The following is a 17,867-nucleotide window of genomic DNA, read 5'->3' as shown; positions in this document are numbered from 1 at the left end:
CGGACGCGCAGGCTCAGCGGCCATGGCTCACGGGCCCAGCCGCTCCGCGGCATATGGGATCCTCCCGGACTGGGGCACGAACCTGCGTCCCCCGCATCGGCAGGCGGACTCCCAACCACTGCGCCACCAGGGAAGCCCGGAAGTTTTTCTTTATAGAAATAGTCTAGCTAATAAGTGAGGAAGTAATGGTAGAATGAAAATATCAGTATTTTATTGCTCCTAATGATTAATGAATCTAGGCATTGACCATCAATGGACTTTAATATTACAGAAAGAAAGACAACCAGATTTGCCTCTTACAATAGTATCTCCATAAAATATTCTTGCCAAACAATCAAGCCTGAATCTGATCACGCTTCTAGATCCAACTACCAATTTGCAGGAAATGCAGAGGACAAAAGAGTATATCACATGAGACCATTGGGATGCAGTCAGCAACCACCAGACAGATGGAAGTTCTGTTGGACAAATAATCCAGCTTCTTCAAAAAATAGATTGCAAGTGGAGGGAAAAAAAGAGAGGCAGACAGACAGGTGGTAGAGAAATCTGTAGATTAAAACCAACCTCAGAGATATATAAACTAATGTAATATATGGACCTTATTTGGGTCCTTCCTGAGTCAAACAAACTGATTGTAAAAAAAAATAAAAATACAAAACAAGGAAAAAAACAAAGAAAAACTTTTTAACATTTATAAGATAAATTAAAAATTTAAACACTGACTAGATATTTTATATTAAAAATTATTGTTAATTTTTTCAAATAGTAGATTTGTTAAAAGTCTGTGTGAAATAATTTCTCATTAGAAAAATAACCAATGTACAATAATAACCCAAAAATGTTTATTGGTACAGATAACAATGGGAATATTTCTTAGGCTCCTCTCAAGTAGTTCCAGGAACTATTAAATAGTACTGAAACTAATAATAGAAGTTGACAGTTGACATGAACCATTGTTTATTATAGCTAAAAGGTAGAAACAATACAAATATCCATCAACAGGAACAAGGAAATGCTATATATTCATACAGTGGAATTTCACACAATAGTTAAATTGTGATTAAGAAATTAAATTCTTAGCTAAACTACCTGGGTTTGAATCCCAGCTCTGGTTCCACCATTTCCTGGCAATATTCTCTTGGACAAATTACTTAACTTCTCTGTGCCTCAGTTTCTTCCCCTTTAAAACAAGGGTAATAATAGTACTTATCTCAGTGGATCATAAGATTGCTATAAATACTAAGTAAGTTGACAAATATATATAGTGAGAGATCAGTACAAGTTAGTTATAATGATAATAATTATTATTATTACCTTAATAAGTCTAGCAACATAATACGTGAAAAGCCAAGTGGCAGAATAAAACACAATATGGTACCATTTATATAAAGTTTAAAAACCTACCAAAAAGGGGCAGGGATTTAGATCCTGTTTTGTGTTTTTAGGAATACGAGACCAGGCAAAGGACTTGACAACAAGCTAGTATTTGATTTCTACTAAATTCTGGACCACAAAGGAAAGAAATTGATTCATCCTCTCTTCTCTCAATATTTACTAAGCAGCTTCATACAGAGAATCATTAGAAGGATACGTGGTTTAAGGACTTCAACCCTGCCATTCCAGCTACTGACACTGGCACATCAAATGAGTACTGGGCAATGCTTGTGAATGAATATACTTCTTGTGTAGAAATTTTGTGCCTGGATCTTCCAAGCAGCCCAGGAGAGGTTTAGACCATTACGCATTTGAGGTTACTTGCACTCTTCAGTATCAGGTAGTAGAACAGGAAAAACTATGGTATATTCTCACATTACCTCCGTTTAACTATTTTGATTACTCACCTTCCTGTAAACCCCACTGACTAATGAACACAGTATTCATTGTTGTAGGCCACTGTCTTTCTGTCCCTTCTGAGTTGTTTGTTTACAAAGAGCCAGGTGTTTTGTCCCAATTAATTATATAGTTTAATTAAATATTACATAAGTCAATGAAGTAAGATGTATACTTTGAAAAGCATTAATAAGGAATAAAATGCAATATAATCCTGTATATTCTTTATGGATATAAACAGGTATAAAAACATAAATAGGAATGAAAAATACCTAATTCAGGATCATTGTTGCCTCTAGGATAGGAGAGAAATGGGATCAACAGAGGTACACAGTAGGCTTCAACCAGATCTATAATGTTGTATGTCCTTTGTTTTAAAAAAATGCACAAAGCAAATATGTTTAAGATGTGGTTAAGAGTTGATAATAGGTTTTGAATACATGTTTTTCTCATTTCTGTCTTCCTTTTGTTTGTCTCTCAAGACTAAGCATTTCACCAGAGTTCATCAGAAAATACTCAGAAGTTAATTCTTAAAGTGTCTTAATATGTGGACTTCACAGGCCAGTGCAGAATCATAAAAGGGCTGGCTGGCACCATCCCTGAACTGTGCAGTAGGGTACACTTGTATTCCAGTGTCCAGAACTGGTTAGGAAATACCCAGCAATTTAAACAGTGAATCTTTGTATTCTAATTATTCTTTTTAAGAACATTACATATTTATGGAATCACTCCTCCCAGGAGCTTTTTCTCCTGAAATCTGGCTTCCCTCTGAACTCCCTAATTGAAGCCTTGGGCCTGGAGAGCAAATGTATCTAGCCAGACAGTCCTTAGATAGGCCTCTCATACTGATATCTTAACCTTCCCTTGACCAAATCGTCTCTGAGATGACTTGTATCCATTTATTTGGATTTGAATCTGGCCTGCTGGTTAATGAGCCCCCTGAAGTTTATTCTGCATATCTTGTCCCATGCTGGGTTTCCTTTGAATGCTTTGTGGAAAATGAATGGCATTGCTTAATCTAGTACCTTCAGAGCTATTTTTTCTAGATAAGGAAATAAGTCAACACATTCTTAAACATCTCATAAAATTGCATGGCAAAATATCACTTGTTTATTTAGGATAAAATCATAAGAATTATTATGAAATGTAAAGTAAATATTATTGCCAAAATTGAGAGGAAAAAAAGATGCCATTTGACAACAGTATTACCACCACCCTCAAACCTTCATTGTGGATTGAGTCTCATCTGTGTACAAAATAAAAGGTCATAAAGCTGGCATATGGGCCAATTCGAGAAACCATCTTGGGAAAGTCTTTTTTTTCAAACCAAAAAAGTGATCAGAATCATGAGATAGTTTTATCTACAGGTGCTTATTTTCTTTGTTTACTAAAACTACTATTAACACTATCATAGAACATAATGAATCTGAACCCCTAAGCAGTATCATTGCATCTTTCTCTAGATAATTATAGTTTTGTTTTGTGAAATATCTTAGTTTTTGTATCTTACAGAAATGACATAGAATAATGGAAAACCTTATCTCTTTTCCCTTTTCTTCTACCCATCTTGCTATGTGACCTTGGGCAAATCCATTTTCTTTTATTCCATTGTATATATATGTCACATCTTCTTTATCCATTCATCTGTTGATGGACAGTTAAAACTACTATTAACACTATCATAGAACATAATGAATCTGAACCCCTAAGCAGTATCATTGCATCTTTCTCTAGATAATTATAGTTTTGTTTTGTGAAATATCTTAGTTTTTGTATCTTACAGAAATGACATAGAATAATGGAAAACCTTATCTCTTTTCCCTTTTCTTCTACCCATCTTGCTATGTGACCTTGGGCAAATCCATTTTCTTTATGGGGTCTCTCAAATGTACAGTGAGGGCATGCAGTATTCACCTTCCACGCAACTTTCTAGCCCAGTCAGAATGCATGGCTCCATTTTTGCAATTCTCATTAAAAAAAAAAAGCCTTATATGGATGGAATCTAGGCAGAATAAGGTGCTACTGCCCTCTGCTGGCCCTAAAAACACCTACCCACCAGTGCAGTGGCTCTGCCCATCTGAACAGCAAGGAACTCAGTGCCCCTTGCTTGCACTTGAGAAGACATAGCAGGAAACCACAAAGAAAGGAAGCACATTTCATATTTGGAAAAATAATAATATTTAAAGTATTGGGGAATTAATGATTTCTTATGCATGTATCAGATGCCATCACCATTTGTGACTGACTTGCCACCAAAAAGTGCTTATCCTATAATCCCTTCACCTTGCTGTCGTTCTCACCTAGTAAACAAGCTGTGGGTTCTGACCCTTTGGGCCACTGTCAATGTTACACCATTTTTCTGCCTTGGAACACATTCAGTCCACTTTTGTTCAAAAGACTTAGGGAAGTTTTTACATATTCACTTGTAGTTTGTGAATAAACAGGTAGATAATAATTGGTTTGTGCCAAGGAAAGTGAATATGCAGCATCAGTGAGAAAACTGCTGAAAGAGGAAGGCAGGGCTTCATTAGACTCTCAGATTCCTACAGCGCTCTGTCAAGTTGTAATAAGAGATTTATAATTAATTATAACTTTCTGTTTTGTTGATGATCCTAAAAGGACTACATGTGAGAAACTGATAAGGATTTGTTAAGAGCTCAGTTTTTCTGAGCTCATCTATATTAATATAATTTCAGAACTCCAGAATATTAGAATCTGTTGTTACATTGTGTTTGTAAGAAATGGTGCTGCCTCTGACTATACTCAAGGGAAAGGCAGTTGAGAATTATGCTTTTACCTTGTTTAAATGTTATGCCTTTAAAATCTCTCTCACAATAGGCCTATGCACTGCCACTGAGGTCATTGTTATTTCTTAGAGTGGTTGGGGCAAAAAAAAAAAAGTTCAACCCACATCCCAAGTGTCCTCAAGCAGAGTATAGAAGGAGTATGTGACTCACAGTATCTGTGGCTCACAGAACCACACACATTTTGCCCTTGATTCCCATAGGTAGAGAGTAGCTGTGTCTTAAATGAGCAGTCTTTGCACAGCTTCCCCTTGGGGATCTCCTGATACGTGCTTCATGGTCAGTTCCAGCTTATAGCCCCTAAAAGAGTTATGGACGATCATCCCAACAGCAGTGCATAGGCCTATCTTGAAAGGGACTTACATATGGGGTGCAGAAGGACACAGACTCTACTAGGCAAAATCCCAGCCACCCCACTTCCAACTATATAAGTAGTACATTTCATGGTTTACATGGTGCCTATCCCAGTTGTAGGTTTAGTCTGTTCTGAACCAAGAAGGAAATTAGCATGTACTGAGCATATGATTTTTACCAGGAATCTTATACATTTGTTATGCATCCCTAAGAAATGAACCAACTTTTTGCTACATAACTGTTATGTATATAACCTTAATAGTGATCTTCAGTGTCCAACATTTTAGAAGAGAATTTGCTTATTAAATTACTTCAAAATAAAACTTACAGGGCTTCCCTGGTGGCGCAGTGGTTGAGAGTCCGCCTGCCGATGCAGGGGACACGGGTTCGTGCCCCGGTCCGGGAAGATCCCACATGCCACGGAGCGGCTGGGCCCATGAGCCATGGCCGCTGAGCCTGTGCGTCCGGAGCCTGTGCTCCGCAACGGGAGAGGCCACAACAGTGAGAGGCCCGCGTACCACAAAAAAAAAACCCAACAATAATCAGATGTATCCTGCAATGCTAAACGCTTACATGTTATTCATGTGATATCTTATTGTTTAAATTAGCAACATTCCTGTGAAGGAAATATTATTATTCTCATTTTACAGATGAGGAAACTGAAGTTTAGAATATTTAAGTAACTTAAAAATAAAAAATAAAATAAAACTTACATTATCAAAAACTTTAGTTCTACTGATAGAAAACAAATTAACTCAATTCTAAAGAATAAAACGGAACAAAAATTATGTCTATTCAAAGTATTATCAGGTATTTGCTGAGAAATAATGGATTTAAAAATTTTTGAAACATCTTTAACTTTTAGAGGTGAAAGCAACAGCTATGGAAAGGTGACTCAAATCATTTACTGAAGTTTAGCAATTGTAAGTTGTCTGTAAAATTTAAAACGCAGCATTAATTAAAATCATATCAGAGGTTTCAAGGCAGAATATTACTTTGGGAAACAAAATCCTAAAGTGAAGGAAAAAAAACAGATAGTTATGCTAAACAGTATTTAATTTATTTATGATTTGCTTTCAGTTTCTTTGCAAGATAATTTGCTATAGTAAAAAGAGCAGGGACTTTGGAAACAAACTTTGGGCTTGAAACCTAGTTCCACCACTTATGTAATTACTATACGGCCTTGGGCAATCACTTAAACCTTGAATTTCTGTTTTCTTTAAATTGGCAATAATAATGTGCCTCTTAGAGATTTTTAGTATAAATGAGATGCATAAATATTTATGAAGAGCCTCAAGTGACTGCAGAGTTAGTTTTCTTTCCCTCTGTTGTTAATCACAGAGTAGGGTTTACTCTTACTTAGAAGCCCAGCAGGAAGTTCTGGAAAGGAAGGTTTGGTTTGAGATTACCTTCCCACGCCCAGACTTGGTTACCAGAAAATGCCCCAGAAGCCGGGGACAGTCATCTATGGATTATGTGAGCCAGACAGCAGCCTCGGTAGGGAGGTAAATGGCTGGAGTGAGCAGGAGGGAGGGTGCAATTCCTCTTGAGTCCCAAATTCATGATATGCCCTCATTCTGTGTGCAAGGCGAAGCTGTAGGCTCACTCGCATTTCAATTAGTGTCCCCCTAACCCCACCAAAATGTACTCTACTACCAATAGAAGAAATTTTGAATTATCTGGAGTTTTATATTTAGGTTGTCATGAATTTTATTATATGTCCTAATTGTAATAAGAGCTACCAACTCTACATTGCTTGCTGTTTGCACAGTACAGTGTTTAGGTACTTTTCATATATTCTCTAATTCATATAATTCCTTTGATTTTTAGCTGTTGCTAAAATATCCATTTTAATAGATAAAGTGACAGAGAGACCCTGAAGGATTTGATAGCAAGCCCAAAGTTGCCAGTTAAAAATATGTAAGTTGCTGATTGCTAAGCTTGTACTGCCATAAGATATTGTTTAGATAAATCCTTTTATCACATTCATGATTAGCTGTGGCCCCTGTAACCTTCTGAACCGTCATGACTCTGTCAGCCCCATGGTGATGTATATTGTGTGTTCTCACAGAAACTGGCCCCTGGAGTCAGCCAGTTTGCTTACACCTGTGTACAGGACCACCCCATTTGGACGAATCAGCAATTTTGGGAGACAACCTTTTACAATGCGGTGCAAGAACAGGTTCGATCCCTGTATCTCTCAGCCAAGGAAGACAATCATGCCCCACATCTGAAGCAAAAGGTAAGAGAAAGAAAGGTACTTGTGTGGGGCTGGGGTCCTGGCTTGAAGGAAAGCTTACTCAGGTATTCCCAGGGCCAAAGGAAATCTAGCCACTTCCTACCAGTGTATTTGGGGTTTACTTTAGGAAGCCCTCTGGTGAGCATCTTTCTCCTGTTGATTTCTGACATTTTTTTCCATAATAACTTCTTACTACAGTTCTGTAGCACTAGAATTGTTTTATTGTATTTTTGGAAACAATTATAGGAAGTTGAACAGAAAGAATAAACCTAAAATACCTAGGCAGATGTCTTTATGCAATTAACTTCTTGAAGAAATGTCAAATTAAAGTCAGTTGACTCTAAAATAAATGCTCAAAAGTATGCCAGCAATAAATCTAGGTCTTCTTTTAGGAGTATTCTATATGTTTCCATATATTTTTATCACCATAAAGTAAATTTAAGGAAACTATCAAGAAAATAGTTTAAAATAAAGAAAATTGGTTTTAATTTGAAAGAGCAGTTTAAATTTTTTTGAAATTTTGAAATGTCATACACTAGCTGTCTGGTCTTGGGCAATTCACTTTACCTTTCTGTGCCTTATTTGTACATTGGTAAAATCAATAGATAAGATTATTGTAAGATTTTAATGTCTAATACAAGTAAAGGACATTGAAGAGTTCCTGGCACATACTAAATAATAACTGTTAGAAATTACTGTCCTCATTAATTGAACTTAAAGCAGCACTAAGGGCTGATTATCAGTGTTGATTCACTTTAAGGGTAATTTTTTTTTTTTTAGTTTTTTTTAATTTTTTTTTTATTGAAGTATAATTGAAGAGTAATTTTTAATCCTACATGCTGGGCTAATACATTGCTGCTGAATGATCCTTTCCTCCATTTTAAATTTGCCTTATATTATGTGAGATAAATGAACCTCGATAGCTAACTGAAACTACCTAGTAGTCACATATTTCTATGACCTCAAGTAATTTTAAACATATTATTGATCTGTTATTGAGTATGATAAGAACAGAAACTTTAATAAAAATAGCACTATATGACATCAATCTGATATTTCAAATTATTGTTGTACAGTTAGCTTTAATTGTTTTTTCTTAATTTAAAACTCTGATTTTTCTTTCAAAACACCAGATGCACTTGGAAAAGGGGTAACTTGTAGCAGATCCAAAGAGTATTAGCTTGAAGTCATATTCTAGAAATAATTGGCCTGGTGGGGTGCTTTTGATAATTTTTAAAGAAGATGTGGTGCTAACATTGGTATATCTCAAAAACGTTCATAGAGCAAATACATGTCACTGCTTCTGTGTCCTTTATTCTATAAAAGTCTGTCTTGAGCCCCAGTTTAGGTATGAGTGAGACTATAGATATACCAGCTCTTCATAAGCTGTAAAGTGCTGTGCAGATGTGGGTTACTGCTGTTGTTTAACTCTTCAGCCTATAGGAAACCCCTCTTAAAAATCCCATGGACACCTATATACCCATGTGGTGATAATGTTTCATTCCCATATTTACAAAGAAACCTAGCTCTATTTTTTGTGACTTTGGTCATTCTGTCTTTTTCTCCAAAGAGCAGAAGAAAAGAAACATAGCAGAGTATTAGAAAATGCTACTGGCACATTTGACCTGAACATTAATAGGTACTTCAGGTCAACGATTTGTTATAACTGGCAACTTGAAGAGGATAGAGCCATAGAGATAAATAAATGCAGTGAAATGTTAGCAATAAGAAGTGTGTACATCTTTGTTTTGCTGCTGCTTCCTTGTGTTTGTCATGTGGTTCCATTCAAGGCCTGTTGGAGCTCAGAAAAAAAGACTACGTTTCATGTTGTTGTTATATTTTGTTTATATATTTTCATTTTTACTGACATAGGTATTTGATAGATGAATTATTAAAACATCTTCCATGGTTTTTTTAAATGTTTACTGATTATAAAATTTTATTTATTTATTTATTTAATTTTTGGCTGTGTTGGGTCTTCATTTCTGTGCGAGGGCTTTCTCTAGTTGCAGCGAGCGGGGGCCACTCTTCATCGTGGTGCACGGGCCTCTCACTGTCGTGGCCTCTCTTGTTGCAGAGCACAAGCTCCAGACTCGCAGGCTCAATAGTTGTGGCTCACAGGCTTAGTTGCTCCGCGGCATGTGGGATCTTCCCAGACCAGGGCCCGAACCTGTGTCCCTGCATTGGCAGGCAGATTCTCAACTACTGCGCCACCAGGGAAGCCCTCTTCCATGTTTTTTGAAGCTCATGTGAAGTGATAGATTTGGATTTTTTTTAATTTTTATTTTTATTTTTTAAATTTTGGCTACGTTGGGTCTTCGTTGTTGCAGACGGGCTTTCTCTAGTTGCGGCGAGCGGGGGCCACTCTCCGTTGCAGCGCACAGGCTTCTCATTTGTGGTGGCTTCTTTTGTTGCAGAGCACGGGCTCTAGGTGCGAGGGCTTCAGTAGTTGCAGCACGTGGGCTCAGTAGTTGCAGAACACAGGCTCTAGGGAGCACGGGCTTCAGTAGTTGCATCATGAGGGCTCAATAGTTGTGGCTCACAGGCTCAGTTGCTCTGCAACATGTGGGATCCTCCCAGACCAGGGATCGAACCCATGTCCCCTGCATTGGCAGGCTGACTCTCAACCACTGCACCACCAGGGAAGTCCCAGATTTGGATATTTTTGCTTTGGTTTTTAGGGTAAACTGCCTGATGACCAATATCAGGAGAAGACAGCAATGGACCTGGCAGCCGAGCAGCTACGCCTTTGGCCTACTTTGAGCAAATCAGCTCAGCAGGAGCTGGTGCAACGTGAGGAAAGCACTGTCTTCAGTCAGGCCATTCACTTTGCAAACCTCATGGTCAATCTGCTAGTTCCACTAGATACAAGTAAAAACAAACTCCTAAGAACGTCAGCACCAGGAGACTGGGAAAGTGGGAGCAACAGCATTGTCACAAACAGGTACCAAATGTGGACACACAGAGACCCTCCTATTCTTCTTGGCTTAGCACAGAATATAAAGTATTTCGGGTAAATATTGCTATACATATTTCAAAAATTAACCATTTTCCTCATCTTCAGACTTGCTCAGCTTTTCTCTGTTAAAAGACTTTCACTACATCCAACTATTGTTAATCACCTCCCATACTCTCTTCTCTTTTATGCCCTCTGATTTTTCAAATGTCTCAACCACTACTGATCCAGCCCTTCAGTTACTTTCCACCACAGCAATTTACAGAAAGCACTCTGGAAAATTACTAATGAACTCCTTGTCAAAGTGATTATTTGTTTCTTGGCCCTCCTTTTCCTCAGTTTATCCACTGCATTTGCCTATAATCATGTCCTCAACCATTCCTTGCTCTTAACCCTACTACTTCCCATACCACTGAGAATAAAACCATAAGGCCTAACAGGATCTGGCCCCTGGCTATTGCTCAGACCTTATTTCCTATCACTCTTCTGTCAACGAAACTGGTATCCCTGTTCAACATTTGAGGCATGATACTGCCTCAGGGCCTTTGTACTTCTTGTTCCTGCAATCTGGAATACTCTTCCTGAAATAGTCATAAGAATCACTCCCTCACTTCATTTAGTTCTCTGCTCTAATGTCACCCACCCAGAGAGGCCTTCCTGACTTCCCTGTCTTAAGTAACACGTCCATCACTTGCTCATACCTTTTTTTCTTTCATGACATTTTCTGCAAACTGATTTACATAGTGAGTGGCTAAGGCACCTAAGTTTGTTAATGCTTTGGGATGGTGTGATGGCCAAATTCACTGCTTTGCTTTACTTCTAACACTGAATCAGCTAATGTGGTTGGATTTGGAAGAAAGAGAAGTGGGTAGTTTAGAATTGGCAGTGAGTCTTTTCCATGACTAGCAGTCTAAAAAAAGACATAGGAGGCAGGAGTATTTATTGAATTAAAAAAAAAAAAAAGCAACACGGGCAGGTATTACACTTTCACGTCTGCTCCATTTCAAATTTTTTCCCTTCTTTTGCATGATTTGTATCACCTACAGACAAATGATGGTTTCAAAGTGACCAAAATGGTTGTGATTCACTGACAGAAAGAAAAATATTGGCAAGAGAAGGGTTCATAGGACAATTTTGTTCTTCTATTTGGAAAAATACACTACTTGCTGAAAAAAGTTCTTTTACTTTGCCTACCAGGGACATGTCCCCCGGTTGCCAAAGGCCAAAGATAGCCATATTACTTTGTCTGGCTCCATGTGGCAATTAATTTGGAAGGGCAAGTTTTTTTAGAAGGTTCAAGTATCAGATAAAATTTAAAGTCTCTTTTTGTTTTATTTTCTGTGGTTCATGAGTTCCTCTTAGAAAAATGACAGAAGGTATTCCTTACAAAAACAAATCTGGATCCAAAGAACAATGCCTGACAATAGCTTCCAAACGTAGGCAAACAGAACATCATGTTTCACTACTATCACTTATAGAGAAGCCATGGAGTTAAGTGAGGTTTCTACTTGAGTATACATCCCTTTGAGCAAGTTTAAATTGCTATGGAAGATCACTGTGATATAGTAGTCATTTGTTTTACTGACCATGATTTCTTTCCTTGACTTTCTTAGTATTGCAGGAAGTGTAGCTGAGAGCTATGATACAGAAAGTGGGTTTGAAGATTCAGAGAATAATGACATTGCCAATTCTGTTGTGCGTTTCATTACCCGATTTATTGACAAAGTTTGTACAGAGAGTGGAGTTACTCAGGATCACATCAAGAGCCTGCATTGCATGATACCAGGTAATCACTTTGCAGATATTAGAGAACCAGAATATTAGAGATAACTGAATAAGAATTATTCTTATGGGTCTGTTTTCTCCAGCATAATACTTGGCTTCCATGTAGTTTAGCCTGCTATTTATTTTTGTTTCAATTAGTTTTTTTCAATAGTTTTAAATTATAGTAAAATATATCATAAAATTTGCCGTTTTAAACTTTTTTAAGTGTAAAATTCAGTGGCATTAATTATATTCACAATGTTGTACAACTGTCACCAACTGTCTATTACCAAAACTTTTTCATCACCCCAAACAGACACTCTGTACCCATTAAGCAACAGCTCCCCATTCTCCACCCTCTAGCCCCTGGTTACCTCTAATCTACTTTCTATCTCTATGAATTTGCCTATTCTAGATACTGCATATAAGTGAAATCATATAATACTTGTCCTTTTGTGTCTGGTTTATTTCATTGAGCATAATGTTTTCAAGGTTTAATCCAGTTGTAGCAGGTATTGTAACTTCATTTCCTTTTATGACTGAATAATACTCTAATTGTATGGATATACCACATTTTATTTATCCATTCATCTGTTGATGGACACTTGGATTGTTTTGACCTTCTGGCTGTTGTGAACAGTGCTACTATGAATATTCATGTACAAGTATCTGAGTCTTATTTTCAGTTCTTTTGGGTATATACCTCGGAGTGGAATTACTGAGTCATATGGTAATTCTGTGTTTAACTTTTTGAGGAACCACCAAACTATGATTAGTTTTTAATTCTAAAATATCCAGAATTTGTTTTAATTCTGCTTGTTTGGTACTCTTTCATTTTGAATACTCTGATTCATCCCAGGAATTGTAGCTATGCACGTTGAAACCCTAGAAACAGTGCATCGAGAGAGTAGAAGACTTCCACCTATACAGAAGGTAATTATTGCAGACTACATGCTTTCAGAGTATAAAATCTCTTAAAAATAGCAACAGTAGACAGTTGTGCCCCAGAAAGTACCTTCTCCTAACTTTCTACAGAGACCAGCTCTAGTTTTAATGATACATTAAAACTTGAGAGGAGTTTACATGTAGATCCTCATAAAAAAGGATAGTGAAACAGAATAGTGGATCAACAAAGGAGCAATAATAACCTCTTGTTGAGTCTACTTTTATAGGCAAGGCATAAATTATGAACATTCTAACTTCCAAGCCCAAGCCACAATTTTATGCCCTGCCTATTTCCCCCAAAAAAATGACTTAAGGCAATTACCATAAAATCACCAGGTTCCTGAATCTGTATGCATTACAAGCATACATCGCAATCATCTGGGAAGTCTATCAAAAATTGAGAGGCCTGAATCCCAGCCCAGCCTCCTGAATAGGAGTACCCTGGGACTTGGCCTGGGAATTTGTACTTTAACAAGCGTCCCAGATGATTATTTTGCAGTTAGTCTGGCACCAGTCTGTGGGAGTAGGGTTCAAGACCCTCTTACCTATATAATAGGAACTACTAAAAATAAATTCAAAGGAGAAATCAGAAGCCTGATGGAAAGGAGAGAGAATTCTATCAGAAATCTGATACACAGTGATCATTATACTTTGGCTTTACATTTAGCTCTGAGCTTCCTAGAGCCAACAAAACAAATAGTGCTGATTTATATAGTCTTTATTGCTCAGTAAAAAAAAAATAATAAGCGTATTAGATCTTCACGAGAGGTGGATTTTTTTGAACCCTTCAGGGGAGTGTATCATGTGGTTTCTTACTTCCCAAGATGTATAAATGGTCATAGCTTGGCCATTTTTTGTGTTAATCTTTATAAAAGACTAAGAAAGGCTCTTTAAAGACGCATCCATTTTTAAAAAATATTTCTTTTTTCAATTTTCAAAGTAACAATGCTTTTGTATAAAATTGAAACATTAAAGAAGCACACATTGTACAAAATGAAAGTCCCCCATGGTCCTCCTCACCCCGACCTCTACCCTTAACCGTGATAGCACCACCTTTAACAGTTTGGTGCATATTCTAAAAGGGGATCATAATAGACACACTGGTTGGTAGCTCTTTTTACTTAGCAGTGTATTCTGGCATCATTCTGTTTACATATATAGATCCATGTCATTCTTTTTAATGGTTGCAAAATGTTCCATTAAATAGGTATCTCAAAAAGTTTAGTAATTTCCAATGATTTTACTGTGAATAAGCAATGCTGAGAAGAATCTTTTTACATTTGGATATAGAAACATCATTTCTGCCTCTTCCCAAATCTGTTTACTCATTTTGGCTACTTGGGAAGTCTGGCTCAAATTTTTTTAGATCTGTAACTGCAAAGATAACCTTGGTCTAAGGGTTGGAAATCCCACAAGAGTTGTGTTTAAATTAACTTTCTCTGTTGCTAGCCCAAGATTCTTAGACCTGCTCTACTGCCAGGAGAAGAAATTGTTTGTGAAGGTCTTCGAGTCCTGCTGGATCCTGATGGAAGAGAAGAAGCCACTGGAGGCCTTCTTGGAGGCCCTCAGCTCCTGCCGGCGGAAGGAGCCTTGTTCCTCACCACATACAGAATTCTGTTCAGAGGGACTCCCCATGATCAGCTAGGTACGGCTCCTATAATGCCATCAGAACAGGGTTATCTATGTGCTACGTGAGGCTTTGATTCCATCTGTGTGCGGTGATTTGCAAGTCAGTTCAGATTCAGAGTAAGCCTTTTTGCCACACAGCTTTTTTTTAGATCTTTTGTCTGTCAAAGCTAATGATAATTTGGATCATAGATTCTTATTTGAAGAACCAAAGGTATCTTCTAGAGAGCAAACCAGGTTCATCCACTGAAACTATAATAATTTCATGAGGCAGCATTTTGTGACTTAGGGATATTCATAGTATCCAGCTACTAACATCCTCTGCTGATTTGCCCCACCTTCTGAGTCCTGCAGTAAACTGTAAGGCTGAGGTTTTCCAGACTCATGACCCCTTTTGTGGAAGGGTGTGCTAAGCATTGCAGGGCTGTACAGCACTAACTAACTAACCCCACATCTCTCATTCCATTTCATCTAACCCCATTCCTCTCTTAGCAGACCTCTCTTCTATTCAGCAGACCTCTCTTCTAAGAAGATACCTCTCTTCTATTCACTAAACTCCCTCAACTTCTATTTTCTACTACGCTCTACAATCTTCTGTATTAGAAAGGAATAGCATACCTTATCAAGTCCGAATTATCTTTTTAAAATCTCTACATAAACTAGTCTCTATATAAACTATTCTGGTTGATAGGAAAAGCATATAAGGTTTTGGGTAAAATTATTGGACTCCAAAATCAGGAAGCTCAGGTTTAGATCACTGTTGACCAATCTTGATATCTTAAGTGAGTCCCCTAACCTCTCTGAGTTTCAATTTCCCCTTTTATAAAATTAGGGAATTGGGCTTGCTTGGTGATAATGCAGTTGCTCTCAGCCTTGACTGCGTATATGAATTATCTGGGAAGCTTTAAAAAAAAGTTTTTTTTTTCTGGGACTGACTCTCAAACAGTTGAATTAGAATCTGTAATAGGATTCTAATTCAGGAATTAGGAGGGGGAAGACCCAGGCATCTGTGTATTTTTGCTACATACTGAGGATTGAGAAACATTGGGATAAATGGTCACTAAAATTCTTCTCTCATCTGAAATTATTTATTCAATAGCATTTGATGAGTGTGTACTATGTGTTATGCACTTTGTTAGACAGTGGAATTCAGATGTATAAACTGTATTATCTTCAGAATCTCACAGTTGTATAATCCCTTGCTTAGACAGAATCAAGATGGTTTATTGGTCATAAAGATTGCTTACCACATGAAAAGCAAAAAGCTCATAAAATTCAATAAAGAAAATGAATCAGCAGGAATAGTTGTGCTCTTTTGAAAAAGAGTGAAAAAGAGAGCAAAATTTCTCAATCCCCTTCTGTCATGTTACTGTAAATAAATTACATTTGTATTTGTAAGCAAGTGTATTTTTAAAACTAAATATCTAGTACTTAAAGCATTTTTTGACTAAAACCTTTGTGAGCTCAGTGGCCATAAACATATATTTTGGGCATATAAATATATGAGATACTTGGTCATTTAAATTGCTCTACAAAGCCATATTTAGTGTGAAACCTTGTATTGGTCTCTTGTTTTTTCCTGACAATTTTTGGGTTAATTTCACATTTTAGGAAAATTATTTTCATCACAGAAAAGTTTTGTATTTGCCTCTTTTATTTTATTTCTCTTTTTAAGTTAATTTAAATTTTAAAATTTCTCCTTTAATGCCACATAGAAATCTGATCATTTGACATGTGTTATATAAGCATAAGTCATTTAATACATCTTAGAACTTAAATCCTGTGTATGTCTTGATTTTGTTTAGTCTCTGGGTATGAGTCTAATATAAGAGAATTTTCCAGGTTAGGAATTCAGAAGTTCAGGGACTGAGGAATTCTCAGTAGATTACTTAATATATGGGCTCTTAAGTCAGATAAACCTAGTTCAAATCTCACCCCCTTTGGCGTACTAGCTGAGGGGCCTTGCCCATTGCTCCTCCTTTCTGTTACTTGTACCGCTGCCTGAAATGCCCACCCTTTTCCCCCCTGCAGATCAAAACCTACATTCTCTTCAACGCTCACCTTCTCTCTCACTTCTTCCAGGAATCAGTCTCTAGCCATCTAGCGTGCAGAAGTCTACTCCCCTTCTGAAATATTTAAAGCCATGTTCCCTCAAACCTAGGGGCTAATTGCATGTTGTTGTATTCTGTATTCTGCATGTGACTTTCCTCCCCCGTGGGGAACTGTGAGCTCTCCAAGGGAAGCTTCATGTGTGCTACTTCTTTTCTAGATGCTCATCTTCATACCCTCAGGTAGTTGATAAATAATTATTTGTATTTTCCCTTTCTTGCTTTAATATTTAAACTCCTGAAAATCTTGGGCCTAAGCCCAATCATATATCTTCTGAAGGCACATATACATAGTATAGCACCTTTATACAGAAACAAACTTTAACAGTCTTTTCTCTTTTGCTTTATTATTACATTAAATATGATAAATGTCTTTTCAATATTTGAAGATACTTCTTTTCTTCTGTATAAAACCTACCCTTCCTATAAGATACCTTAAACCAGATGATCTTGTGTGGCACATAATAGGCTGGGGAACTAGAATGAAGACTGGCAGGCTGGGACAGTTCCTTCACTCCAGGAAAGGATTGTTTCTCAGGAATGAATTGCCATGCAACAAAATTAATGAATGTGATTCTAGAGTCGTGGCACTTTCTCTCACTGCATTCCTGGACATTGTCCTCTCCAGACACATTTCTCTGGCAGAGGCTGGTGAATTGAGCGCAGAGACTCTAGAAAAGAGCTGTTCGGGCTTCCCTGGTGGCGCAGTGGTTAAGAATCCGCCTGCCAATGCAGGGGGCACGGGTTCGAGCCCTGGTCCGGGAAGATCCCACATGCCGCGGGGCAACTAAGCCCATGAGCCACAATTACTGAGCCTGAGCTCTAGAGCCCGCGAGCCACAACTGCTGAACCCACACACCACAACTACTGAAGCCCGCGTGCCTAGAGCCTGCACTCCGCAACAAGAGAAGCCACCACAATGAGAAGCCCGCGTGCAGCAACGAAGACCCAATGCAGCCAAAAATAAATAAATAAATTTATTTTAAAAAAAGAAATGAGCTGTAAAGTGCTGTTGCTTAGTCTGTACCCTGTCGTCCTGTAGTTGGTGAGCAGACAGTTGTGCGAAGTTTTCCCATTGCCTCCATCACCAAGGAGAAGAAGATCGCAATGCAGAACCAGCTACAACAGAACATGCAAGAAGGACTGCAGATCACATCAGCATCTTTTCAGGTATTAAGAAAGGGAGCCATTCATCTGCTGTTTAAAAGTTTTCTACAAATGATGTCATGGCCACTTTCTTT

At 37.7% G+C, this 17,867-nt stretch overlaps 1 protein-coding gene across 4 annotated transcripts in view; it reads left to right on the top strand.

Annotated features, from left to right (window-relative positions):
• The window catches only part of SBF2 (SET binding factor 2), a 519,569-nt gene that overhangs the window by 438,680 nt on the left and 63,022 nt on the right, over window positions 1–17,867 (top strand). For all 4 annotated transcript variants that reach the window (XM_024119088.3, XM_028501227.2, XM_024119087.3 and 1 more), the window contains 6 exons: window positions 7,060–7,230; window positions 9,909–10,171; window positions 11,797–11,969; window positions 12,807–12,880; window positions 14,342–14,537; window positions 17,669–17,796. In XM_024119088.3, the coding sequence (XP_023974856.1) occupies window positions 7,060–7,230; window positions 9,909–10,171; window positions 11,797–11,969; window positions 12,807–12,880; window positions 14,342–14,537; window positions 17,669–17,796 (1,005 nt within the window). The remainder of the gene's footprint in view (window positions 1–7,059; window positions 7,231–9,908; window positions 10,172–11,796; window positions 11,970–12,806; window positions 12,881–14,341; window positions 14,538–17,668; window positions 17,797–17,867) is intronic.

The sequence above is a fragment of the Physeter macrocephalus genome, chromosome 16 (genome assembly GCF_002837175.3).
Source record: "Physeter macrocephalus isolate SW-GA chromosome 16, ASM283717v5, whole genome shotgun sequence".
NCBI lineage: Eukaryota > Metazoa > Chordata > Mammalia > Artiodactyla > Physeteridae > Physeter > Physeter macrocephalus.
Note: the sequence above shows the minus strand (reverse complement) of the source record. Positions and strands in the feature narration are given on the sequence as shown.